Raw genomic sequence first — 17,075 nt, 5'->3', positions numbered from 1 at the left:
CCATTAGTAGGATCTCGTTGTCTTGCTCTCTTTTGATTACCATTGCACAGAATATCTTTTTCCACCCTTTCACTTTCAGCCTATGTGTGTTCTTAAAGCTAACTTAGTCTCTTGTAGTAGCACAATGGTGGACCCTGTTTCCTGACCTAGTAAGGTACATTAAAACTAAAGTTAGTGGATTTCCTGCTGTGGCACACTGAGTTAAGAATCCGACTGCAGCAACTCAGGTCACTGCAGAGGTACAGATTGGGTCCCTGGCTTAGCACAGTAGGTTAAAGGATCTGGTGTTGCCATAGCTACAGCATAGGTTGAAGCTGAGCCTCAGATTGAGCCCCTGACCTGGGAATTTTCATATGCCACGGGTGCATCCATTAAAACACACACACACACACACACACACACACACACACACACTAAAGTTAGCATTTGCCTAGATTTGCAAATGCCTACTGGGGGAAAAAAGTGGCTTTAATTCTCTACTTACTTCTCTGGGACCTCACTTTTCCTTAGATATTGCATGCATGGTAATTGCTTTACTAGTCAGTTGCTTTACAGTAAAAAATAATATTATCCAACATTTTTGGCTGTTTTCAGTAGGAGGGTTGGTTTGACATATATAATGTGCCCTATTTTCAGAAGCAGAATTCACTATTTCTACAGCATTCTAAGAGAATGACTTTTTAAAGATTTTTCTTAGATTCATGTCCTTTCATTATGAGTATCCTTCAGCCATTATGACTGTGTTATAATAAATTACTAAATACTAATACTAATACCAATAAACTAGTAAATACTAATAAGTACTAATAAATAGTATTAGTAAATACTATTAGTAATTGTAAGGTCTTCCTTATACCTTTCATAAAAGCAACCCTATATTTCTTTGTTCAGGCTAAAGAAGCAGTGACAGAAGCAGAACGATGTGACCCTACAAATATTTTCACTCAATTTTATGTATTCAAGATTGCAGTCCTAGAAGGCAGCTCTGACAGAGGTATAAATGTTAGTTATCAGTTATATTTGACTGTTAACACAAAGAATAAATAATCCTCTTTGAGAGTAACAGAGATAAAATAGTTTTTATTTATTTATTTTTATCCTTTTTATCTGTATTATATAGCTGTCTATATTGTTTCTATATGGTAGATATAAAAATATTCTAACAGTACTAAGTGCGCACAAAGAGCATTTCTTGGCTCTGTCTAGCTGATTGGTAAAATTTGCTATTTACTGTTGTTCCCAAGGCTAGTTTTATTTTATTTTGAAATTTTTTTTTACAAAATAAAATACATATATTTAAACACAATTACATTCACACAGATTATTATATCATGGATCTTAAGAAAGAGATTAAGTGACTCCCTCTGGAGAAATGGAATGGAAAATATGCTGAGACAAATAGGAAATTTATTCTATACTTTATCCCATTTTGTATGGCTTTCATCTATTTAGTATTATCTATTACGTTTCAATTTTTCTTTAAAAATTAGCATTATATTAAAATTGTGTATATTATGCAACTAAAATTTATAAAGAAGAAAGCCTTATATACCATTAAATATTATATATAGCATAATAAAAAGAATAACATAACTGGTAAGAATAACAAAAATAATACACCCTCTGAAAATAAGTAAAATATAAAATGCATAAATTGGTTAAAAAACAGTGTAACTATATAAATATGTCCTCACAATTTGTTACATCTTATTGATTCTTCAATATAGGCATTACATCATTCTAGGTGATGTGATAAACAAGACATTATAGACCTTACATTGTACCATGGAGAGAAATGGTTATTAATAATACAATTGTAGAACTGTATTATTTAATTGTACAGTTGCATTATTTAATTATAATTATCATAAATTCTTTGATGGAGAGGAAATCAGTTCTAAGGAGACTTCAGCATTCCAAGAATGATGTCAAATGACCCCCTTCATGGTGGATTATGCACTTATTTACTATGAGATATATTTCTTCTCCAGAGATTCCTTGTTTGTGTATCAATTGTAGATTTTTGGTTTTCAGTTATTCTGAAGTTTTGATATAAGAGTCTATATGTATATGAGATTGTTTTAAGTTGTTGTTCTCTTAATTGCAAGTTCATCTCCAGTGTCCTGCATTTGTACCCACCTCTTCTCATGATTTCTGATTTTGGTGGTATAATTGTGCATGGATGATTTTGTATCTTTACTGTATATATACCTTTACTGGTAACCCTTATCATTTGTGGAATTTTTGTTTCCTGTTGCTGTGTTTTCTTTTCTGCCTAGAGAAGTTCCTTTAGTACTTGTTGTAAGGCTGGTTTAGTGTTGCTGAATTCTCTCAGCTTTTGTTTATCTGTGAAGGTTTTGATTTCTCCTTCAAATCTGAACGAGAGCCTTGCTGGGTAGAGTAATCTTGGTTGGAGCTTTTTTCCTTTCATCACGTTAAGTATATCATGCCACTCCCTTCTGGCCTGCAGAGTTTCTGCTGAAAAATCTTCCGATAACCTTATTGGGGTTCCCTTGTATGTTACTTGTTTCTTTTCCCTACCTGCTTTCAAGATTTTCTCTTTGTCTTTAATTTTGGTGAGTTTGATTAATATGTGTCTCGGGGTGTTCCTCCTTGGGTTTATTTTATATGGTACTCATTGTGCTTCCTGGATTTGAGAGAGTGGTTCCTTCCCCATGTTAGGGAAGTTTTCAGCTATATTCTCTTGGAATATTTTTTTTCTGTCCCCTTCTCTCCCTCTTCTCCTTCTGGCACCCCTATAATATGGATGTTGGTGCATTTAACGTTGTCCCAGAGTTCTCTGAGACTCTCTTCATTTGTTTTCAACCGTCTTTCTCTTTTCTGTTCTGCATCCGTAATTTCCACTAATCTGTCCTCCACCTCGCTTATTCGTTCTTCTGCCTCCTGTATTCTGCTGTTAGCTGCTTCTAGTGAATTTTTTATTTCAGTTATTGTATTTTGCATCTCTTCTTGTTTAAGTTTTATATCTTGTATCTCTTTGGTCAGTGTTTCCTGTAAGTTATCCATCTTTGCCTCCAGTTTATTTCCAATGTCTTGCAACATCTTTAGCATCAGCAATCTAAAATCTTTTTCCTGGATGCTGAAAATCTCCTCATCACTTAGCTTATGTTGTGGGATTTTTCCTTTCTCCCTCATCTGAGTTATAGTTCTCTGTCTTTTCAAAAAAGGTGGTGACCTTTTTACAGATAATAGAGTTGTAGCCTCTCTTACTTCTGGTGGCTGCCCCCCTTGTGGCTGAAGTCAGTATGGGGGCTTGCTGTAGGCTTCCTGATGGGAGGGGCTGGTGCCTGCCCCCTGGTAGGTGGAGCTGATTCTAATCCCTCTGGTGGGTGGGGCTCAGTCTCTGGATGGGATTAGAGGCAGCTGTGTGCCTGTGGGGTCTTTAGGTGGCCTGTTTCCTGAGGGGCGGGGCTGTGATCCCACCTGGATAGTTGTTTGCCCTGGGGCTTCTCAGCAGCTGACTGACGGGTGGGGCCAGATTTTCCCAAAATGGCCACCTCCAGAGAAAGGCACAGCTGCTGAATATTCCCGAGATCAATGTCCTTCCCTCACAACAAGCCACGTTCACCCCTGTTTTCCCAGGATGTCCTCCAAGAACTGCAGTCAGGTTTGACCCAGATTCCCATGGAGACTTTGCTTTTCCCTGGGACCCAGTGCACGTGAAAGTCTGTGTGCACCTTTTAAGAATGGGGTCTCCATTTCCCCCAGTCCTGTGGAGCTCCTGCGCACCAGCCCCACTGGCCTTCAATGCCAGATGCTCCAGGGGCTCTTTCTCCCAGTGCCAGATCCCCACAGGTGAGGGTTTGATGTGGGGCTCAGAACTCTCACTCCTGTAGGTGAGTCTTTGTGAACCAGTTAGTTTCCAGTCTGTGGGGCTTCCCACCCCAGAGGTATGGGGTTGTTTATGTCATGAAATTGCCCCTCCTACCTCTTGATCTGTCCTCCTCTTTTTCTTCTGGCGTAGGGTGTGTTTTTTTTTAAGGCTTCCGGTCCATTTGGGTGAAGAATGCTCAGTCTTTAGTTGTGAATTTTGTTGTTTTTAGGAGAGAAGTTGAGCTCCAGTCCTTCTATTCCGCCATCTTAATCCTCTCTTCTGAGAGATAAAATAGTTTTTAAGACAGTGGAGTTCAATATATATTATAGCTTTCCTAGGCAAAGATGATACAACTACACAAAAAGAAACTATGGAAGGTTGCATAAAAATAAAAGAATATGGTCCACCTATTGAAAGAAGGAATAGGAACTAGGCAAATGTGAGAAAAGAATTGGAGGAAATTATACTTTTTTGTGCTTTCTCTCATTTGAACCAGCCTATTAAAAATTACCTTTAAAAAGATGCAGGGGCAGAGGGAAATTATATTGCAATCAGTAAAGAATTGTCTTTAGAGGTAGACCTGGAGACCATCATACTAAGTGGAATAAGCCAGACAAAGAGAGACAAATATATGATATCACTTATATGTGGAATCTAAAAAAAAAAAAAAAAAAAGTATCGAATGAACTTATTTACAAAACAGAAATATACCCACAAACATAGAAAAGAAACTTACGGTTGCCAAAGGTGAAAGGGGTGAGGGAGAGATGAATTTGGAGGTTGGGGTTAATATATACATACTCCTATATGTAAAATAGACAACCAACAAGGACCTACTATATAGCACAGGAAACTACATTCAATATTTTATATAATGGATAAGGGAAAGGAATCTGGAAAAATATATGTAGCTGAATCACTTTGTTGTACACCTGAAATTAATATGACATGTAAACCTCTCTTTTTTACAGTGGCAAGAGGGGAGTTCCCATCATGACTCAGTGAAAATGAATCTGACTAACATCCATGAGGACACAGGTTCCATCCCTGGCCTCACGCAGTGGGTTAAGGATCTGACATTGCTGTGGCTGTGGTGTAGGCCAGCAGCTACAGCTCCAATTCGATCCCTAACTTAGAAACCTCCATATGCTGTGGGCACAGCCGTAAAATTTAAAAAAATAAAAATAAAAAAATAAAGTAGCATGAGGTAGCTAAAGAGGAGGTAATGCTCATCAGTAAAGGACTCAAATGTCATAAAAAGGATGCAAAAGCAAAGAGTGATGTAAGTGAAGTGTTTAATATTGCATGTTACAGACTGAGCTTATGAATGTATTCTCAGAGGTCTATGAGTTTTATAACAATTTGAAATTTCTTTGTTTTAATTTTAATGATAATAAAATTAAAATTATCTCGGAAAAAAAAAAAACATGTCTTTAGAGAATGGAAGTCTCCAGGATACCTTTCAATTGTTTTCACTTATTTGGGCAGTGAGGTTATTAATGAGAGATTTGGCCCTGAAGTGGAGTTTCTCTCCACAAAGTTGACAGTGTTGCAATTGCTCACATGAACCTTATCCCATTAGTGCAGTGTCCTTTCCACTGTTAAGGATAGTTTCCTAGCTAGTATGTCTGTACACACGTGTATCTTGACTTACATGTGTTACAGATATACCTATACTGTGATATTATTCCTGTTCAGCCCTCTGAGTAGCTGAGCAAATCTTAGAGCAATTTGAGCTCCCGACTCGTTCTTTGTGAAGGGTACAAGTTGAGAAATTGAGAAGCTTGAGTTAATGGATTCAAATAGAATTTATACTAATCCAATTAAGCAACTATTTATTAATACCTGCTATATGTGCAGTGGACTCTGTTATTCACTTTATAAGAAAAAGAAATATGATTTATTCTGCTTTGAAAAAGAAATATTCCAGGTTAGTAAACCAAACCTCTATATTAAGTAAGGAGTAGTAAATTAGAATCAGCTTTTTATCAAGGTTAATATTGTTATAATGTCCATCATCAGCGTTTTCACTACAGATTTCTGTGTGTTTTTCTCTTTTTTCTTTCTCTCTCTCTCTCTCTCTCTCTCTTTTTTTTTTTTTTTTTTTTTGCTTTTTAGGGCCACTTTTGTGGCACATGGAAGTTCCCAGGCTAGGGGTCAAAACAGAGCTACAGCTGCCAGCCTACACCACAGCCACAGCAATGCCGAATCCTTAACCCACTGAGTGAGGCCAGGGATTGAACCCACATCCTCATGGATCCCTGTTGGGTTCGTTAACTGCTGAGCCACAAAGAGAACCCCAGCATGTGTTTTTCTTGATATACTATGCTGAAGTATAAAAACTTTTGAAACTTTACCAGCAGAAATGGCAAAAACAATCTGCACTACCAGATTTCCTATTAAACTTTTTCTTTTAACATTCTAGTAGAATAAAATTATTTTACTTTTTAAACCTAGCATCAGCTCAATTTTTTTATTTCTTTCCCAGTTGCCTGTGACCATTTTTAGACATGTTTGTTGAGGATACACACACTAAAATTTACTTTTGCTTAGTGTATGATTCTATGAGGTTTTTTAATAGAAGTAATTCTGTGAGTTTTGACAATTGCATGTAGTCATGTAACCACCATCACAATCAAGATTAATATGAACAAAAAATTAACTCAGGCCCCTTTATTGTCACTCCATCCCATCACTTCCAGTCCTGATTTCTACTGATCTCATTTGTATCTCTATAGTTTTACTTTTTCCAGAATGTCACATAAATGGAATCATACAGTATGAAGCTTTTTGAACTTGGCTTCTTTAACTTAGCATAATGCATTTGAAACTCATTCATGCTGTTGTATTCCCATAGTTTGTTCTTGTTTTATTAAGTAGTATTTCATAAGTATGGATGCCACAGTTTATACATTTGTCAGTTGAAGGATATTCGGATGGTTTCCAGTTTAGGTGATTATGAATAAAGGTGCTACAAACATCTGTTTACAAATTTTGTGTGATGACAAGCTTTTACTTCTCTATGGTAAATGTTGAGGGGTGGTATTGCTGGATTGTATGGTCAGTATATGTTTAACACTGAAACTGCCTAACTCTTTTCTTAAGTGGCTAGAGTTTTATGTTCTGTTCCAGTTGATCTACATCCTCACCGGCACTTGGAATTGCCCATTAAAATGTTTTTAGCCATTCTAATAGTCAGGTAGTGGTATCTTACTATGATTATAATTAGCATTTACATAATGTCTAATATTTGACATCCATATATCTTCTTTGGTGGAGTGTTTGTGCAAATATTTTGCCCAGTTTTCTGTAAAGAACTTTGTTTTCTTATTGTTTTGAAAGTTCTTTATATATTATCAATACAATTTATTTATCAGATGTGTGTTCTACAGTTTTTTTAGGGCCACTCCCACAGCATATGGAGGTTCCCAGGCCTAGGGGTCGAATCAGAGCTGTAGCTGCTGGCCTACACCACAGCCACAGCAATGTGGGGTTTGAGCCTCGTCTGCGACCTACAGCACAGCTCACAGCAACACTGAATCCTTAACCCACTGAGCAAAGCCAGGGATCAAGCCTGCATCCTCATGGATACTAGTCAGATTCATTTCTGCTGAGCCATGACAGGAACTCCAAGAAGTCTTTACCTAACTCAAGGTCACAAAAAATTTTTGCCTGTGTTTTCTTCAAGAGATTCAATAGTTTTAGGTTTATGGTTAACCCTGTGACCCATTTTGCATTAATTTTTTGTGTTTGAATTAAGGTATGTATTGAAGTTTGTTTATGTTTTTTTTTGTACATGGCTATCCAATAATTCTAGTTTGATTTATTTAAAAATTCTGTCCTTTCCCAACCTAATTGCTTTTGCATCTTTATTGAAAAATCATTTGTCATTTGTGCTTGGATCTCTTTCTGGACTCTTCATTCTGTTCTACTGATCTATTCATCTACCTTTACACCATTGCTATACTGTCTTGATTGGTATAGCTATGTAGTAAATTTGAAGTCATGTAGTGTTAGTCCTCCAGCTTTATTCTTCTCTCTCAAACTGTTTGAGTTCTTCTAAGTCCTTTGTATATCCATATGAATTTTAGAATCAGTTTTTCAATATCTATGAAAGTAAGTATTGATATGGATTTCATTGAATCTATAGATCAGTTGGAGAAAATTGACATCTTCCAATCTGTGAACAAATTATATACCTCCATTTATTTAGGTCTTTAATTTCTCTCAGTGATCTTTTCTATCTTTCAGCATATAGGTTTTGTGCATCTTTTGTCAGATTTATCCCTAAGTATACCATATTTTATGCTGTTTCAAATGGCATTTAAAAAAACTTCAGTTTCTGATTACTCATTGCTAATATGTAGAAATACAGGTGATTTTTGTATATTAGTTCTGTATCCTGTAGACTTGATAACCTCACTTATTAGTTCCAATAGCTTTCTTATAGAGTCCATCAGATTTTCTATGTAGTTGATTATGTCTCTGCAAATAAAGACAAATTTTACTACTTCCTATCCAATCTGGGTACATTTTTAATGCCTATTGTACTTGTTAGAATCTCCCATACAGTGTTGAGTAAAATTGGTAAAAAGCAATTTTTTTTCTAAGTTTTTTTCCTGATTTTAGAGGGAAAGCATCCAGTCTTCAACCATTAAGTATGATGTTAGCTGTAGGTTTTTCATATGTACCTTTTTTCAGGTAGAGGAAGCTCCCTTCCATTTCTAGTTTCCAGGGAGTTTTTTTTATCAGCAGTGGATGTTGAATTTGGTCATATGACTTTTCCACATCTATTGAAATGATCAGTTTTTTTAAAGTTTGTTAATACAGTTGGTTACATTTATTTATTTATTTATTTTAACCTTTTTTTCCTACTGTACAGCATGGTGACCCAGTTACACATACATGTATACATTCTTTTTTCTCACATTACATGTTCCATCATAAGTGACTAGACAGAGTTCCCAGGGCTACACAGCAAGATCCCATTGCTAATCCATCCCGAAGGCAAGAGTCTGCATCTATTAACCCCAAGCTTAAAGTAAGCTGATACAACCACTATGGAGAACCATATGGAGGTACCTTAGAAAACTATACATAGAACCCAGCAATCCCACTCTTGGGCATACATCCGGACAAAACTTCCCTTAAAAAAATCATAGGCACCGCATGTTCATTGTAGCACTATTCACAATAGTGAGGACATGGAATCAACCCAAATGTACATTGACAGATGATTGGATTAGGAAGATGTGGTATATATACACAATGGAATACTACTCAGCCATAAAAAAGAAAATAATGCCATTTACAGCAACATGGATGGACTAGAGACTCTCATACTGAGTGAAGTAAGTCAGAAAGAGAAAGACAAATACCATATGATATCACATATCTAGAGTCTAATATAAGGCACAAAAGAACCTTTCCTCAGAAAAGAAAATCATGGACTTAGAGAATAGACTTGTGGTTGCCAAGGGGGAAGGGGAGGGAGTGTAATGGACTACATTTATTTTTCAACTGTTAAACCAATGCTGCATTCCTGGGATAAGCTCCACTTGGTCGTAATGTGTTTGTTTGTTTGTTTTAATAAAATGTTAGATTTGATTGGCTAACAGCTTAAGAATTTTTTTACCTGTGTCCATGAGTGATATTGTTCTCTAGTTTCTTTTCCTGTAATGTTTTTTATTTTGCCATTAGGGTAGTGCTGGCTCCATAGAACGAATTGGAAAATATTCCCTCTTCCTTCTAGGAGAGATTGTGTTGCTTAATTAGTATTATTTCTTTGTTAAATGTTTTGTAGAGGTCACAAGTGAAGCCATCGAGAGCTGGAGTTTTCTTTATGGGAAGGTTTTTAATTATAAACTCAATTTCTTTAATAGATAATAGGTCTCTTTAGATTATCTATTATTTCCTAATTGAGCTTTGATAGTTTGTGTCTTTCAAGAAATTTGTTTCATCTAATTTGTTGGGAGTATTGGCCTAAAGTCATTCATTATATCTCCCATATTATCCTTTTAATATCTGTAAAATCTATAATGATGACACCTTTCTCATTCCTGATATTTGTAAGTTGTGTCTTGTTTCTTTTTCTCCCTGTCAGAGTGGCTACAAGTTGACCAATTTTATTGATCTCCAAGAACCAGCTTTTGGTTTCACAGATTTTGCTCTTTTTTTCTGTTTTATATTTCATGTATTTATGTTCTGCTCTTTATCATTTCCATTCTTCTACTTATTTTGAGCTTCATTTGCTCTTCCTTTTCTAGTTTCCAAAAGTGAAAGCTAAGGTCATTAATTTAATTTTATTTGGGTCTAACATAAACAGTGAATACTATAAATTACCTTCTAAGTACTGCTTTGGTGATAGTCCACAAATTTTGATATACTGTGTTTTCATTTTATTTGTATTTTATTTTATTTGTATTTTGTTTTATTTTATTTTATTTTATTTTATTTTAGGGATGCACCTGTGGCATAGGGAAGTTCACAGGCTAGGTGTCAAATCAGAGCTGCAGCTGCTGGCCTAGTCCACAGCCACAGCAACATGGGATCTGAGCCACATCTGCAACCTACACCACAGCTCATGGAAACTCTTCATCCTTAACCCCCTGATCAAGTCCAGGGATCGAACCCACATCCTCTTGGATACTAGTAGGGTTCATTACCACTGAGCCACAACTGGAACTTCCTGTGTTTTCATTTTAATTCAGTTCAGAATACTTTCCAATAGGACTTTTGACTCCAGTTTAAACCCATGGATTATTTAGAAGTATGTTGTTTATTTTCCAAACATTTGCAGATTTCCAGATGACTTTTTTATTAATTCTATTTTAGTCAAAGATCATGACTTTGTATGACTAGAATCTTTTAAAATATCTTAAGACTTGCTATATTCCCAGAATATTGTCTTTCTTGGTAAATGTTCCATGTGCACCTAGAGAGAATGTGTATTTTGGTGGCATAGGGTCAAGTGTTCCATAATTGTTAATTGGGTCAGGTTGATTAATAATGTTAAATATCCTTGCTGATTTTCTGTCTCTTTGTTCTGTTAGTTACTGAGAGAGGTTATTGAGATCTTTGACTGTAATTATGGATTTATTCATTTCTTGAAGTTCTATCAGTTTTTCCTTCTTGTATTTTGAAATTTTGTTACTTAATGCGTAAGTTAAGTACTTAATACATTAGGATTGTTATGATCTCATAATAAATTAATTCCTTTATTAAGTTAAGTACTTAATACATTAGGATTGTTATGATCTCATAATAAATTAATTCCTTTATCATGAAATAATCTGTCACTGATAATATTTCCTTGCTCTGAAATCTCTTTTTTTGATAGTAATATAGCCATTCCAGCTTTCTTTTGATTACCTTTATGATAGTACATATTATCCATTTTCTTTTAACCAATTGTGGCTTTATATTTAAAGTATGTTTCTTGGAGGTAGCATGCAATTGGAAATTGTTTTCATTAATTCACTTTATCTCTGCCTTTTAATGGGTCATATAGGCCATATTTATGTTTTACCATGATTATTGATATGACTAGGTTTAAATTTAGCATCTTATTTGTCTTCTATTTGTCCATTCTATTTTTTGTTGCAGTTTCTCCTTTTTTCTGCTTTCTTTTTTTAATGATTTTTATTTTTTCCATTATAGTTGGTTTACAGTTTTCTGTCAGTTTTCTACTGTACAGCAAAGTGACCCAGTCACACACACACATACATATATATATATATACATTCTTTTTCTCACATTAGCCTCCATCATGCTCCATCACAAGTGACTAGATATGGTTCCCTGTGCTATACAGCAGTATTTCATTGCTTATCCACTCCAAATGCAATAGTTTGCATCTATCAACCCCAAGCTCCCAGTCCCTTTTACTCCCTCTCCCTTGGCAACCACAAGTCTGTTCTCCAAGTCCATGCATTTCTTTTCTGTAGAAAGGTTCATTTGTGCCATGTATTAGATTCCAGATATAAGTAATATCATATGGTATTTGTCTTTTTCTTTCTGACTTACTTCACTTAGTATGAGAGTCTTTAGCTACATCCAGGTTGGTGCAAATGGCATTATTTTGTTCTTTATTATGACGGAGTAGTATTCCATTGTGTATATATACCACTTAATTGAATATGATTACATTTATCTTATTCTTTGCCTTATTAGCTATTAACTTTTTGTTTTGTTATTTTAATTGTTACTTAAGGTTTATAGTGCATATATTTTAACTTATCATGGTCTACCTTTATTTTGGGGGCTCAAACCCATGGCATATGGAGATTCCCAGGCTAGGGGTTGAATAGCCACAGCCACAGCAACACAGGATCCAAGCCACATCTGTGACCTACACCACAGCTCACAGCAATGCCAGATCCTTAACCCACTGAGTGAGGCCAGGGATCGAACCTGCATCCTCATGGATACTAGTCAGATTTGTTTCCCTGAACCATGGCAGGAATTCCTATCATGGTCTGCCATTAAGATACATAATAGAATATAATATTGCCATTCTTTTTTCTTTTAATTTATTCTATATTATATTCCACTTTTCTGTAAGAATCCACTTTTGCAAATATATCCATGGAATAAATTCACAGAGGTGAATTGCTCAGTTAGGCATTTTTCTGACATTCAAGTTGTCCTTGACAGTTTAGCAGCTTGGATGACTTTATGAAAACTAATTAATATTTTGAAGATATTGGTATTCTTAAAATGAATTCCAAAGTCATTGTGGTATAATTAACTATAGTTAGCTATTATCCTTGATAAGAGTATCTCATTTTTTAAATTGTTTCCTTGTTTTTCAGCTTTGCAAGCAATTACTGCTTTAGAGAATATACTAACAACTACAGAACAAGAAGAGAATGATGTACTTACAGATAGAGGTTCTGCTGTCATGGTCCTTACTTTAGCTGCCCAGTTTGCTCTAGAGGTAATTGTTATATACCCATCTATGAAATGTTTATTTCTTTTCCATTTTCAGAGAAAATTATAATAGAATCATCATCAGTTAGGCATAGGAAAGGCCTTTCTTTACCCTCTGTTTTGCCTCATATTTTCACACCAAACTATGGTTGCAGAATTGCTTTCTTTTTCTTCATTTCTTCATGGTATATAGTAAATAAAACAAAGTGAGGTAACAGATTTGTGCTTAAAACTACAGAAAAAATAAACATAGCAAAACATTAACTTTTAAAAGAAACTCAAGATATAAAATACTATATCATACAAAAAAAGTTATCTATTCAGAAACTTTCTCATCAATTTGCAAAAAAAAAAGCAGTTTTAAATTAAATGGAAAATAAAATGAAGATTGGGGATTAAGATGGCAGAATAGAAGGACTGGAGCTCAACTTCTCTCCTAAAAACAACAAAATTCACAACTAAAGACTGAGCATTCTTCACCCAAATGGACTGGAAGCCTTAAAAAAAAACACACCCTACGCCAGAAGAAAAAGAGGAGGACAGATCAAGAGGTAGGAGGGGCAATTTCATGACATAAACAACCCCATACCTCTGGGGTGGGAAGCCCCACAGACTGGAAACTAACTGGTTCACAAAGACTCACCTACAGGAGTGAGAGTTCTGAGCCCCACATCAAACCCTCACCTGTGGGGATCTGGCACTGGGAGAAAGAGCCCCTGGAGCATCTGGCATTGAAGGCCAGTGGGGCTGGTGCGCAGGAGCTCCACAGGACTGGGGGAAATGGAGACCCCATTCTTAAAAGGTGCACACAGACTTTCACGTGCACTGGGTCCCAGGGAAAAGCAAAGTCTCCATGGGAATCTGGGTCAAACCTGACTGCAGTTCTTGGAGGACATCCTGGGAAAACAGGGGTGAACGTGGCTTGTTGTGAGGGAAGGACATTGATCTCGGGAATATTCAGCAGCTGTGCCTTTCTCTGGAGGTGGCCATTTTGGGAAAATCTGGCCCCACCCGTCAGTCAGCTGCTGAGAAGCCCCAGGGCAAACAACTATCCAGGTGGGATCACAGCCCCGCCCCTCAGGAAACAGGCCACCTAAAGACCCCACAGGCACACAGCTGCCTCTAATCCCATCCAGAGACTGAGCCCCACCCACCAGAGGGATTAGAATCAGCTCCACCTACCAGGGGGCAGGCACCAGCCCCTCCCATCAGGAAGCCTACAGCAAGCCCCCATACTGACTTCAGCCACAAGGGGGGCAGCCACCAGAAGTAAGAGAGGCTACAACTCTATTATCTGTAAAAAGGTCACCACCTTTTTTGAAAAGACAGAGAACTATAACTCAGATGAGGGAGAAAGGAAAAATCCCACAACATAAGCTAAGTGATGAGGAGATTTTCAGCATCCAGGAAAAAGATTTTAGATTGCTGATGCTAAAGATGTTGCAAGACATTGGAAATAAACTGGAGGCAAAGATGGATAACTTACAGGAAACACTGACCAAAGAGATACAAGATATAAAACTTAAACAAGAAGAGATGCAAAATACAATAACTGAAATAAAAAATTCACTAGAAGCAGCTAACAGCAGAATACAGGAGGCAGAAGAACGAATAAGCGAGGTGGAGGACAGATTAGTGGAAATTACGGATGCAGAACAGAAAAGAGAAAGACGGTTGAAAACAAATGAAGAGAGTCTCAGAGAACTCTGGGACAACGTTAAATGCACCAACATCCATATTATAGGGGTGCCAGAAGGAGAAGAGGGAGAGAAGGGGACAGAAAAAAAATATTCCAAGAGAATATAGCTGAAAACTTCCCTAACATGGGGAAGGAACCACTCTCTCAAATCCAGGAAGCACAATGAGTACCATATAAAATAAACCCAAGGAGGAACACCCCGAGACACATATTAATCAAACTCACCAAAATTAAAGACAAAGAGAAAATCTTGAAAGCAGGTAGGGAAAAGAAACAAGTAACATACAAGGGAACCCCAATAAGGTTATCGGAAGATTTTTCAGCAGAAACTCTGCAGGCCAGAAGGGAGTGGCATGATATACTTAACGTGATGAAAGGAAAAAAGCTCCAACCAAGATTACTCTACCCAGCAAGGCTCTCGTTCAGATTTGAAGGAGAAATCAAAACCTTCACAGATAAACAAAAGCTGAGAGAATTCAGCAACACTAAACCAGCCTTACAACAAGTACTAAAGGAACTTCTCTAGGCAGAAAAGAATAAGAGAAGAAGGAAAGAAAAAAGAGCAGCAAAAGCAAATTCAAAGCAATTAATAAAATGGCAATAAGAACATACATATCCATAATTACCTTAAATGTTAATGGACTAAACACCCCAACCAAAAGACATAGATTTGCTGAATGGATACAAAAACAAGACCCATATATATGCTGTCATCAAGATATCCATTTCACTTCTAGGGACACATACAAATTGAAAGTGAGAGGATGGAAGAAAATATTTCACGCAAACGGGGATCAAAAGAAAGCTGGAGTAGCAATACTCATAACAGACAAAATACACTTTAAAATGAAGACTATTTTAAAGGACAAGGAAGGACATTACATAATGTTCAAAGGATCAATCCAAGAACAAGATATAACAATTTTAAATATCTACACACCCAACACAGGTTCACCACAATATATAAGGCAGTTATATAATATATAACTGCTAACAACCTTAAAAGGAGAAATCTACAATAACACAATCGTAGTGGGGGATTTTAACACCCCACTTACAGCAATGGACAGATAAACCAGACAGAAAATAAGGAAACACAGGCCCTGAATGATGCATTAAACCAGATGGACTTAACAGATATTTATAGGACATTTCATCCAAAAGCAACAGAATACACATTCTTCTCAAGTGCACATGGAACATTCTGTAAGATTGATCACATCCTAAGCTACAAATCCAAACTCGGTAACTTTAAGAAAATTGAAATCAGGAGTTCCCGTCGTGGCTCAGTGGTTAACGAATCTGACTAGGAACCATGAGGTTGCGGGTTTGATCCCTGGCCTTGCTCAGTGGGTTAAGGATCCAGCATTGCCGTGAGCTGTGTTGTAGGTTGCAGATGTGGCTCGGATCCCACGATGCTGTGGCCCTGGCATGGGCTGGCGGCTACAGCTCCGATTAGATCCCTAGCCTGGGAACCTACATATGCCGTGGGAGAGGCCCAAGAAATTGCAAAAAAAAAAGAAAATTGAAATCATATCAAGCATCTTTTCCCACCATAATGCTATATGACTGTAAATCAACAAGGAAAAAACTACAAAAAACACAAACACATTGAGATGAAACAACATGCTACTAAACAACCAATGGATCACTGAAGAAATCAAAGAGGAAATTAAAAAATACCTAGCAACAAATGACAACAAAGATATGACACTCCAAAACCTATGGGATGCAGCAAAAGCTGTTCTAAGAGGAACGTTTATAGCAATACAAGCCCACCTCAGGAAACAAGAAAAAACTCAAAGAAACACGCTAACTTCACATCTAAAGCAGCTCAACAGAGAAGAACAGACAAGACCTAAAGTTAGTAGAAGGAAAGAAATCATAAAGACCAGAGCAGAAATCAATGAAATAGAAACAAAGAAAACCACAGAAAAGATCAATGAAACGAAAAGCTGGTTCTTTGAAAAGATCAACAAAATTGATAAACCCCTAGCCAGACTTATCAAGCAAAAAAGAGGACTCAAATCAATAAAATTAGAAATGAACAAGGAGAAGTAACAACGGACATCACAGAAATACAAAGGATCCTAAGAGACTACTATATGCAACTATATGCCAATAAAATGGAAAACCTAGAAGAAATGGACAAATTCTTAGAAAAGTACAATCTTCCAAGACTAAACCAAGATGAAATAGAAAAGATGAATGGACCCATCACAAGAACTGAAATTGAAACTGTGATTAAAAAACTTCCAACAAACAAAAGTCCAGGACCAGATGGCTTCACAGGTGAATTCTATCAAACATTTAGAGAAGAGCTAACACCTCTCCTTCTGTAACTATTTCAAAAAAATTGCAGAGGAAGGGATACTCCCAAACTCATTCCATGAGGCCACCATCACCCTCACACCAAAACCAGACAAAGATTCCACAAAAAAAGAAAACTACAGGCCAGTCTCACTGATGAACATCAATGCAAAAATCCTCAACAGAATACTAGCAAACTGCATCCAACAATACATTAAAAGGATTGTACATCATGATCGAGTGAGATTTATCCCAGGGAGGCAAGAGTTCTTCAATATCCACAAATCCATCAGTGTGATA

At 36.6% G+C, this 17,075-nt stretch overlaps 1 protein-coding gene across 1 annotated transcript in view; it reads left to right on the top strand.

Moving 5' to 3' along the window:
• Nucleotides 1-17,075, top strand: part of TEX11 (testis expressed 11) — a 381,172-nt gene that overhangs the window by 235,752 nt on the left and 128,345 nt on the right. Inside the window, exons 16-17 of the mRNA XM_003484125.4 lie at nt 892-994; nt 12,649-12,773. Coding sequence (XP_003484173.3) covers nt 892-994; nt 12,649-12,773 — 228 coding nt within the window. The remainder of the gene's footprint in view (nt 1-891; nt 995-12,648; nt 12,774-17,075) is intronic.

The sequence above is a fragment of the Sus scrofa genome, chromosome X, assembly GCF_000003025.6.
Source record: "Sus scrofa isolate TJ Tabasco breed Duroc chromosome X, Sscrofa11.1, whole genome shotgun sequence".
NCBI classification, from domain to species: domain Eukaryota; kingdom Metazoa; phylum Chordata; class Mammalia; order Artiodactyla; family Suidae; genus Sus; species Sus scrofa.
This window is presented reverse-complemented; position numbering and strand designations above follow the sequence as displayed.